The sequence below is a fragment of the Gadus macrocephalus genome, chromosome 1 (assembly GCF_031168955.1).
Source record: "Gadus macrocephalus chromosome 1, ASM3116895v1".
NCBI classification, from domain to species: domain Eukaryota; kingdom Metazoa; phylum Chordata; class Actinopteri; order Gadiformes; family Gadidae; genus Gadus; species Gadus macrocephalus.
In genome coordinates, this window is record NC_082382.1 from 4,303,326 (window position 1) to 4,314,500 (window position 11,175).

General features: G+C 45.8%; 1 protein-coding gene and 1 long non-coding RNA gene across 2 annotated transcripts; both read right to left on the bottom strand.

The window, feature by feature from the left end:
- Window positions 1-1,077: 1,077 nt before the first annotated feature.
- Window positions 1,078-3,713, bottom strand: LOC132460085 (E3 SUMO-protein ligase ZBED1-like). Its single transcript, XM_060055114.1, has 3 exons — window positions 2,130-3,713; window positions 1,760-1,877; window positions 1,078-1,460 (listed from the first exon to the last, which is right to left on the bottom strand). Exons 1-3 carry the CDS (start codon window positions 3,588-3,590, stop codon window positions 1,078-1,080), a joined length of 1,962 nt encoding a protein of 653 aa, XP_059911097.1. The 5' UTR covers window positions 3,591-3,713.
- Window positions 3,714-9,015: 5,302 nt separating this feature from the next.
- LOC132464283 (uncharacterized) lies at window positions 9,016-10,257 on the bottom strand. Its single transcript, XR_009527225.1, has 3 exons — window positions 10,120-10,257; window positions 9,323-9,392; window positions 9,016-9,221 (listed from the first exon to the last, which is right to left on the bottom strand). It is a non-coding gene; the product is annotated as an uncharacterized LOC132464283 (long non-coding RNA).
- Window positions 10,258-11,175: the final 918 nt, after the last annotated feature.

The following is an 11,175-nucleotide window of genomic DNA, read 5'->3' on the forward strand; positions in this document are numbered from 1 at the left end:
AGGAGCGCCGAAGCTGATGGGGATAACTGCTTGCGTTCCTCATGATTCGGGTATCGTTTCTGCTGCCAGAACACAAGGACTTCCTGGGTCACAGGGTCGGTTCGCTGAAGTTCTCCAATGTCTGCGGGTAGATGCTGAGGCAAAGCCTGAATAGCAGCCTGACAGGCTGCAGGCCCTCGGACCTGGAGAGCTTGTTTCAATGGCTGTGGAAGCTGCATACCGGGGATGATCATTTCAAGGTCTACGGTTCTGGGTGGATACAAGCGAGACAGAGCGTCCGCATTTGTGTTACTCTTGCCAGAGCGGTAACGAATCTCAAAATCGAACGACGCGAGTTGGGCTACTAGGGTTGCACATCTCTCTGTGATAAACGATTAGATACGCATCTAGATACACAGGTTACGATTCGATTCAAAAACGATATCCTTTTATTACAGACCGATTCGATACGAATCGATAAAGTGTAAGAACGATTCGATTCGATTCGATTCTACGGTTAATATTTGTTGTAGATATTTTATAAAATAAAGAAGCCAATTCTGTGAAATGACAGTACAATATTTTCTTTTCAAATATGTAAAAGACCACATATCCCCAAGCATTGTTGCTTTATGGCACTGGTAAAAATAAAATTAAAATAAAACTAACAACAACAAAATCACATGTCAATGTATTTATTTTTAGACATGGACCAAAGAGGTAGAAAATCACAACCTGAGCATAGTGTTTGGAAAACAAAGGTGCAAGTTACAAGTTACAAACTGAAAAATGTAAGCAGCAGCAGATTGAGGGCACCGCAGGAATTGATAATGGGTTCAGAACCTGTGACCTATAAACAAACCATGTAACCAAAACCTTATGACATCTCAAAATGTGTCAGAGGGGGAAGAACAAAGCAGCAACCACATTCTTATCTCAACAATGCTTAACACACAGTGACAAGTGCATTATGTAAAAGATTAAAGGAAATAAATATGTAACATATTAACATATGTAACATTAACACATGTATTAAACAATAAACATATGTATAAAATAAATCAAACTGCTGCTTTTTTTTTTACAAATCTCCTTCATTCAAGTCTCACTATCCTTGTTGTTTTTGGGGGACAGGTTTTTCTTCAGGAATATCAATTGATCCACGTGCTCAGGTTTGAGTAGACTGCGTTTAGAGGAAACAATATCTCCCGCAGTACTAAACACCCGCTCAGATGCCACACTGGTGGCCGGGATACAGAGGTATTTTTTAGCCAGAGACGACAGCAGTGGCAAGTCCTGCTGCTCTTTCCACCACTGCAGTGGGTTTTTTTGCAGGGACAACAGATGACGCTCTCTGTACCTCTTGACTTCTTCGTTGGCCTTGTCTCTTACAGATCTAGCTCCCATCCTCACTTCAAAGTCTTTTCCCAACAGCTGGTCCAACGCTGACATTTTCTTCTTTTTGAGAGGAGGGTCATCATCTGAAATAGAAAACAATTACCGTATATTACTGGCTTTGTTTGTCATGACTCAGTGGCACTTTTTTTCTACCTGTCTTTACCATTTTATATATGAACCTTCATCTGATGTTCAGAATGAATTTATATTGGCACTCTTGTTCACATCAGTAAAAGTTGTATTATCATTATTATACTCTTTTTCTTTGCATGCCGATTATCTCATTACATTGAATCTGTTGTTGTATGCTAATATTTTATGGCTGCATGAGTTTAAGCCAAAGTCAACTCTTTCTTGGTCACAAGTTATAAAATACACAAACCTTTAGGCTCATCTTGGGTCTGGGGTGCATCAATGCTAATGTCCAGATCTCCAAGGGCAGGTTCAGTCTGACATGGATTTGTCTGCAGTGGGCCTCTCTGAATTGGATCCCCTGTTGCCTTGAAATAAAATATAAAAGACAGTTAGTGTGTAGTAACAGCAGTCAGAATAAAAAGTTGAAATCTCAATACTTTAATTAAGCCTAAAATGGCTATGCTAACAAAATCCAGCCTTAAACGTTCCATTGAAACCCCTTAAAACCACTTTTTTTGATCCCACGTTTATCCTAACAAACATTTTGGCTTTAGGAACATCCACGGCGTAAATAAGTTAAGAACACTCAAGGGATAACAGTGTGTTGGGAGATTTACCTTGTTATGCAGGGATGTAGCTTCTGCTGTTATGCTTGTGAACGTCCGCTCAGCATCATGGTCAGTCAGGAAGGGCAGAGACTTGAAGCGGGGGTCCAGAGCTGCTGCAGTGTAGAACAGATCATCCAGGCCAGTGTAGCGCTTCTCCAAGTCATTTCTGAATGCTTGTTTCATCTCTCTGATTACCGCTGAGTCTTCATCTGATGCTTCAAAGTTCTTTTTAAGCTTTGCTCTGACAGGACAAATCATTGAGAGTGTGGGCCGCTTGTCTTCACACATGCTGGTGGTCACAAGTTTGACCGGCGCCATCAGCTTCACAATATCTACAACATCGCAGAAGTCTTTGTCCTTAAGAGTGTTAACCTCTTCTCCTCTTCTGAGATCCCTGGACATGAGTGCAGCAGAAATGGCAGGCTGTTGTTCCAGTAAGCGTTCAAGCATGTCATGGGAACTGTTCCAACGGGTGGACACATCTTGGATGAGTTTGTGGATAGGCAAGGCCAGTTGTTTCTGTTTGTCTTGTAAAATTTCTGCTGCTCTGACACTGCGGTGAAAAAAGCCAACCACTCTCCTCACCCTTCCCAGCAACCTTTCTACTGTGTCCACTTTGAAGGCTTTCTGTGTGGCCAGATTTATAGTGTGTGCGAAGCACATGAGGTGAGGGCTCATCTCTGCTTCCACGCCAGCTAAAACCATGTTTGAAGCATTGTCCGTTACCAGGGCTGGCTCTTTATCAAAAAGTTTCCAGTCAATACATGCCTGTTTCAGTAGAGCACCAATATTCTTTCCAGTGTGAGATCCTTTGAATGCCCTGGTCTGCAACACATGAACATTTAACGTCCAATCCGGAGTGATGTGGTGGGCTGTGATCGTCACATAAGACTCCGTTGCACATGACGTCCAAGCGTCACTTGTTATTGCCACTCGCTCTGCATTTGCCAGTTCTTTTTCAACTTGGCTCTTAACTTGTGTATACAACGCTGGCATGCACGTGTTGGTGATATGATTTCGGGAGGGTATCTTATACCTGGGCTCTAATGTATGGATCAAATCCTGAAATCCTTCCCACTCAACTATATTATACGGACATAATCCTTTAGCGATAAAACGCGTTATTGATGCTGTGATTTCCTTGGCACGTGCTGAGTTTTGACCAAGTTGCGCAAACATGTTAGAAATAACCGGCTGTGTGCTACTGCTTGCAGTGCGCTCCTGCTCGTTGGTGCGGGTCTCACCGATGTATTCCTGACCGTGTCTCCTCCTAGCATGCTGGTCGAGATTTGTAGTGCTGCCGGTGTACGTTAAGGATGCTCTACACAGCTTACAAACAGCACGGCTTCTGTCGAGCTTCCCTTCCTTCTTGTAAAACCCAAAAACAGTCCACACTTTGGATTTATGTTTCCCCGGTGCATTGAAAATCTTTTCATCATTATCACCGCTGACCTCCTTAACCCCCTCCATTTTCCTTCTTGTCACTTGTCACTCATTCACGGGCAGCTTCAGCTCTCGCGTTGTTTTAGAGACGCTGACGCAAACTGTAAGTGTGTGAAGCCGACAACCGATTCTAAGTGTCGCGATACCCGATCCATGACTCTACAACCGATTAATGTAGATATTCACAGCTAATTCCTATCGATTAAGGAGGCTGCTACCGATGCAGCCGTATCTCTCACTTGTTAAACCGAATATCCGGTCGCATCGGTTTATCGTTCACAACCCTATGGGCTACCCAACGCTGCTCCAGGGCTCCAAGTTTAGCCGATGACAAATGGCTAAGCGGATTATTGTCCGTAAAGACAATGCATTTGTGGCCAAGCAAGTACTCACGGAATTTGTCCGCCATAGCCCATTTTAGCGCCAGAAACTCAAGCTTCATAGAGCTATAATTGACTGGGTTGCGTTCGGATGGCCTCAGGCTTCGGCTGGCATATGCTATAGGTTGGACCTTTCCTCCATGCTCTTGCGAGAGCACTGCACCCAGGCCTCCATGGCTTGCGTCGACTTCCAAGATGAATGGCAGGGAAAAGTCAGCGTATGCCAGTACGGGTGCAGTGGTAAGCTTAGATTTTAAAGCTTCAAAGCCCCGCTGATGTTCTCCCGTCCACCTTTCTAACACTTGCGGTTCAGACCGTCTGGACTTGGAAGCCACAAGTTCAGCAACCAGGCGATGTAAAGGTGCAGCCAACTTGGCAAAGCCCTCCACGAAGCGCCGATAATAACTAGCGAACCCAAGAAAGGACCGCAGCTCCAAGATGGTGGTAGGAGGCTGCCAGCTGGCTACCGCTTCAACCTTGCCTAGATCGGTGGAAACACCTTCGGCCGAAATGATATGGCCCAAGTAACGCACCTCGTGTTGGAAGAAGGCGCATTTTGACAACTTTGCCTTTAGACTTTCGTATTTCAACCGCTGCAGCACCACTTCCAATCTCTCAAGATGTTGCTGAAAGGTGGAGGAGAAGACAACAATATCGTCCAGATACAAAAGCAACGACTGACATTGCTGATCTCCGAAAAGCCGTTGCATGAGTCGCTGGAACGTGCTGGGTGCATTACACAACCCGAAAGGCATGCGATTCCATTCGAAGAGTCCGAAAGGAGTACAAAATGCTGTCTTGGGTCGGTCGGCCTCTGCCACCGGAACCTGGTTATACCCGCTGGCTAAATCCATGGTGGAAAACCAGCGGGCTCCGGTGAGTGCATCCAGCGATTCCTCAATCCGAGGGAGAGGGAACGCGTCTTTTCGAGTTTTGTTGTTAAGCTGCCGGTAGTCTACGCACAAGCGCAGACTCCCATCTTTTTTTTTAACCAACACGATCGGTGAGGCAAACGGACTGCAGCTCTCTCGGATAACCTGCGCATCAAGCAGCTGGCTGATGTGTTCTTTGACCACTTCATATTCTGATGGAGGAATACGACGGTAGCGCTGACGAATGGGAGTGTCGTCAAGAAGCGGGATTTCATGCGCTATCAGGTTGGTGCAACCCAGGTCGCCGTCGTGAGAAGAAAAGACAGAAGCGTATTTCCCCAGAAGAAGACGAGCTTCCTCCCGCTCTTCGGCTGACAAAGCGGACAGATTAACCGCGTCTACTTGATCTTGTAGCGTAGAAGTCACGGCCTGGGATGCAACAGTGGCTAGGTAAGATGGAACCTCCTTAACCCCAGAAGGTAAGCTCACCACGCGAACCTCACGCAAAACCCCAACCTCTGTACGGGGGTAAAGCAACACATCAGAAGTGCCCACATTAACAATAGGTATGTACACAGTACCTCCCTCAACTCGAACCAGTGCTGGGGACGCCAGCAGCCCAGCAGGAAGGCCCTGATCCGAGGGTTCAAAGAGCACAGTAGTCCCAGAATGTTGGGTAGAACAGGTGGTTGGAACTAACTGCATAGTGCCACCAAAGATACGGCAAGCCTTCTTGCCTCGCAGCTTGACCTTGCCAATGACATCAGCAGGGGAAGTCAGAGAAGCTTGATGACATCTCTGCAATGCCTGCACCACAAGCTTTGGTGCTTCGGTAACGGTGTGCAGCTTGAACAGGGCAGAGCCATGTTGCCCAAACAAGGTGCTATAACATCTTCGTAAGATGTTCATCCCCAAGACACCCGGGGCAGAAAGAGATACATCAGCTGGAGGATCCTTGACAACCAATAGCCCACACCCTGGCACAGTCCTACCACAGAGCTGAACTTCGAGTTCCAAGTAGCCAAGGTATGGAATGGGTAATCCATTGGCTGCTTGAAGCTGCAACCAATGGCAGGACTGAAGTTTCTCCTGGCCCCAAGTCGCAAAGTGTTGCCAAAAAAAGCTTTCCCTGACAGTGGACACCATGGACCCAGTGTCCACCAAGCAAGGAACCTTCACTCCCCCCATAACCACGTCCATGTGTGGACAAGCACTGATTAGCCTAGTCTCTCCCCCATCCCTTAACCTAACTGGTGAGCCTGTGGCGCCTCCCCTCGAACTTTGGCTCCGCAGTTCGACGGGTGCTAGTTTCCCAAATGCTGAGCAGGATCCCGCCTAGAAACCGGCAAGGAAGCAGCCCCAGAAGGTGGCGGAGGGGCACGTTCCCCTCTGCACTCCCTGGCAAAGTGGCCAGGCTGCTGACACCGCCGGCAGATTACCGGACCACGTTAAGAGGAATGATTACCCTGCGGATTAATCTGCAGCCGAGCAAGAGTTTCTGTGAGACAGTTAAGCTGTTCCTGTTGGAGCTTCAGCATCTGTTTCACCTCCTGCAACTCTGAAGCCTTGGGTGGACTAGCCACGGAAGGAGCAGTCCGAACGCCACACTGCAAGCCCAGCATCGAGGGTACCGAGTGACTACGGCCCCGCACACCCCCTGGCAATCCCTCTCGCTCCCACCTAATTGCCTCTGCCCTAGCGTCCAACAGAGAGACGGTAGGCTGCCTGCGCGTGAGTTGTTTTAGTTCTCGGCGAAGGGACCCATCAATAACATTTTCAATGAACTGATCGCGCAACAAAACGTCTGCATTTGGCATCTCGCTTGGAGCACTTTGTTTCACCGCAGACATCAAACTCATTAACGCAAGGGAGAACTCTTGAAGGGACTCCCCCTCTTGCTGTCGCCTTGAGAAAAACGCCTCTTGTAGGGCAACGTACGAGTCGGAGCGACCATAAAGCTCTCGCAAAACCGCAATGATGTTATTTGAATCACTTCGATCTGTGGCCGGGCGATATTTTATCTCTTCACGCGCCTCTCCCTCCAAATGGTCAAAAAGAAAGAACGCTTGATCGAAGGCGGAAAGGTGACGAGCCCTCCTAACTGTGCCCCTTTCTCGTAGAGCTGAAGGCCGACGGTGGTGGCGGTGGTCCTCCTGGGTGGTGGTGGTGATCCTTCGTGTGCGTGTGCTTTGTTTTAGATTTTATTCATTTGGACTTCACGTTTTTGCTGTGTGTGTGAGGTGCCCTTGTTTCTTTCGTTGGATTTAATTTCCCCCTGACGACCACTCTCCCAGCCGGTAAGCCTCAGCTTGCACCTACGTCCTTCCCCAGTTGGGCTTACTTCTCTTTTTCATCTTTTATGCCAAACTGTGTTTATAATAATAAAATGCTTTGTTATATTTGAACTCTGTCTCCCGCCCTCCCTGATTGAACGAACCTGATAGTCTTATCGTCAGAGGTGACAATTATACTCGTAGTGTATAGGTCCTTGGGCCCTAACCCAAGGTGGCGTTGTCGGTAACAGAGAAAATACTCTGACATATAATAGTAAAGCCTCCTCGTGTCGCCACATGAGTATCAGATTTCGTGGCTACAATGGCAATTCAAATACCAACGAAGCTCCCATCCAGAGAGAGGAAGGGAGGTATCTAAAGGTACAGCGAGAATGTATACAAGTGAATAGCAATTATATATACACAGTGAATATAATTTGTATATTATAGTTAGGCAGTGGCTATTCGTACGCGACCGAGCTTGTCACGTGACCGCTGCTCGGCGCTAACCCTAACCGGGCCGACCGTAATTATAGTAATTAATTATAGTAATAACCCTAACCCTTACCCTAACGCTAACCATAACCTGCCGTGAAAATGGACTAAAGCAGTATTTTTACGGCGCGCCGTTCGAATAGCCTAATTGCTATTCTTACGGTCGCCGTACGAATAGCCACTGCGTTATCGTTATGCTTGATATTTAAACGACACAGAGCTATATATGCAAGATAAGGTTGACGTCTCTTTTTTTTTCGATAGGCCTCAGAGCATTCTGCATCATCAAAGTTACCTGCTACAAGGGATATTGGCTGCAATACTGAGCCACCTCAGAGACACCATGTTGGCACACAACTCTCTTTGAAGACTCTTCATTCACATTACAGAAGTGAAGGTTGGTAGTGTTTATACTGTAACAGTGCAGTCATGTTTTACTCCAAAGAATGACGTTTTGTTACAGCTGTCGGGCTACTGTGTCCTTCAAGGACTTTGGCACATCCACTGATCCATTCACAGGCCCACTGCCTGTAGCATGCTCGACACCTGTAAAGCCGCCACCATCTAAGAGACCTCGGCTGCAGCAGCAGGAGAGAGTGCAGAGCCAAACCAGTCAAGACGGAGGCGACATTCCGTAAGTGTCAACTTTTTTTTTTACTCAGAAAATGAACATTTATATTGAACATGAGACAAAGTACTGCAACTCGGGTAATTCCAACACAATAAATGAACAAATAAATACACATGAATACCTCAAAATATACCAAATATTCAAAGTGCAAAATGTCAATGCATGAACAGTTAATCAATGAATAATCTAGTAACTAGTGATTCCCTTTTGTGTGTATTGCACAGAGTATGTGAATGATTTGATGGACATGATCATGGAGAAGGTCTTTGTCGACCCAGCATCCTACAGAGTTGAGATTCTGAAGATAAACATCCCGCCGGAACTGTCTTCAGAATATGAGCATCCAGACAAGGAGGAGGTCATCGCCAGCTACGTCTCCAGATTTAATCAAGGGAGGGTGGTTTGAAGCCTCCTTATCTTCCATGGGCGTCCGGAAATTCCCGGTGTATGCGAAGAACCACGCATGATGGGATAACAACCCGTATCTTCCGCCCAAGGAAGCCCCAGCACCAGCTCACAAAATTTCTGTAGGCTAAATCCCTGTAACGACTGAGAAAATGTAACATTGTTAGTCAACAGGTTCTACAATGTCTGGTTCTACAATCTGTGTTCACATTTTCTCAGTGAATTCTTCACTTATACTGTATTTAGATGCACAAATATTCATGACTGCGTTCAATAAATGTTTATTTTATCTGTACAATGTTTTATGTGAATTAATGCGTAATATGCAGTATCTGCTTATGAAAATATTGGCTATGTTAAAATATGATGTGAAATTGTGTCTTTGGTTGACTTTAATTAGTTTATTGTGTATGAACAGTCAAGTAGGTTATTATATGTAAAACTCACTGCTCTATCCCCCGTAGTCGCAAAGGACCGTAGTCAGCTCTGTAGATGTTGCATGCGTTCTGCAGCGAGAACACATTCAGACAAACCGGTTCTAAACCTGGATGGTCTATCATGCAGGGAGGCCTTTCATCCAGCTGTTCCAGCCGTCTTGTAACCTATTATGGATAACATGAGGTGAGTATCAGCAGTGGCATGTTATCAGAAATCATGCACTGCAAACAAGTGTAGGTAAGGGTTAGGTAGCTGCTAATGTTACCTGAGGCACCTCCTGACAGCATAAGTTCTCCGGCTCTGACTGCATTGTGGCACAATTTCCACATGTGCACCTATACAAATAAGTCATGCATGAATAACGCTAAATAAATAAACCTGGCATACCAGTATTTGCAACCAATAATAGCTCCCACGTCTGAGATTGGTGCGTGCTCCAGATGGACACATTTTCCTAGCCTGAGTTGAATGTCCAGTAGCGCTAGGCATTCTCAAGATTACAACACAAACACATCTGGTTGACATAATTTCACGTTTTGTGAAATAGAATATAGTTATAACTAGTGTAAATTCAATAGGCTTACTATATAATCGCCTAGCTTTTAAAGATGGCTACTAGATACTTATATTTAATTCATTTGTACTATTAACATGACATATTTACCAAAAGCACCTTACCATGCATACTGAAACACGGCTGGCCCCCGCAAGCGTCTGATACAAGCGTATGAACCCAACGCAGACTATTCATAATATTCGAGTGAACACGGAAGATGCAGTGAATGAAGTATCCTATTGATTAGACAGCGATTCAGACACTGTCAGAGTGTGAGGAGAGTTGACGGACAAGATGGCGGTTGACCTAGTTTCAAAGTTTATAGGCCTACCGTGTATACTCGGTAATACTGGTGTTGAAGCAAGTGTATTACTCGGTGTGAAAATGTCCACATCGCGGCAACCCTATTGTCTTCTATATATCTAGTGCCAGCAGACTTATACGGGAAAATCAGACAATGACGTTGAAAAGATCCTTAAAAAATAGAACGTTTTTCTATGACTAACCATTCAGAAGCATCCTGCTGAATTCTCGGAGTCTGGGGTACTGCAGGAGCCTCCTCTCCTTCTTCAGGATCCGATTCAGGTTCGAACATATACGGTTGAACCACTGAAGCTGCCATGTCCGCTACTTTCACATGCTACGCTGCACTCTCTCTGTAACCATGGTAGCAGTTTGTTAGAAAGGCGTGTCCAAATGCAATGAGCAGGGTGCCTCATTTGCATTGAAGCTACACCCCCCCTGAAACAGCGCATTCTGAAAGGGACTGAACCAGAGGGAATAGCGGTAGGCGAGATTTTTTTTCCTAAAAGTTATTTCAAGCAAACAGCTTCAAAAACACGTTTTTGGAACCTCAAATGCTATGTTTACTTGCTGTGAAAATAGCATAATATGTCACCTTTAATGCAAAGACGTGAATAGAGGCCAACTTTCCACTGGAAGAACCTGCAGCGTGAAGGGAGGAATGGCACGATGCAAACACCCTGGTGCACGCATATTTGAGTGATGCTCCTCGCGAGAACACTCCACTCAAGTTTAAATATTTGAACTTTCCGTGAATTTCGCTTGATGCTTGGACCGGACAGCCTATTAGCGTTTACTCGCTGCAGTCCAGAGTGAACCGCAACATGGAGGAGAAAGTGATTGTTGTGCCTCCGGATGATGTTATGAATCGGCATTGGGTTCTCCGACGTCTCTGGTACTTCCACAACAAGTAAAGACTCACAGTGATGGTTATCCCGGTCATCGTTAAGATTAATTAGCGGAAAGAAACGTTGACCTGCCCAAGAGAACCCCTCCTCCTCCAATATTCTTGACGTTTGGTGTGGACGTACGGTAATAAATTCCACCCGGGTCTGTATGGTATGCTTCTACTCACTCATAGAGTGAACTGTGTTACGGTCCGAGGATGGGGAGCCCAAACACACGACAACAGACGAGGATGGTGAAATAGAAATGTTTTATTGCCCTAGAATGAGCAGAGGCTGGTTGAAGTGGAAGTCCAGCCGGGTCGGTGTGGAAACCCAACAATCCTTAAGAATGGAACAAAGAGACACGGAAGC

What these genes read in the sequence shown, in the direction of transcription:
- LOC132460085 (XM_060055114.1), bottom strand. Translation starts at nt 3,590, where the DNA reads ATGGAGGGGGTTAAGGAGGTCAGCGGTGATAATGATGAAAAGATTTTC. An exon ending in CTACATCCCTGCATAACAAG is followed by an intron (nt 1,878 to 2,129) that starts GTAAATCTCCCA and finishes TTTTATTTCAAG; the next exon opens with GCAACAGGGGATCCAATTCA. An exon ending in GACCCAAGATGAGCCTAAAG is followed by an intron (nt 1,461 to 1,759) that starts GTTTGTGTATTT and finishes TTTCTATTTCAG; the next exon opens with ATGATGACCCTCCTCTCAAA.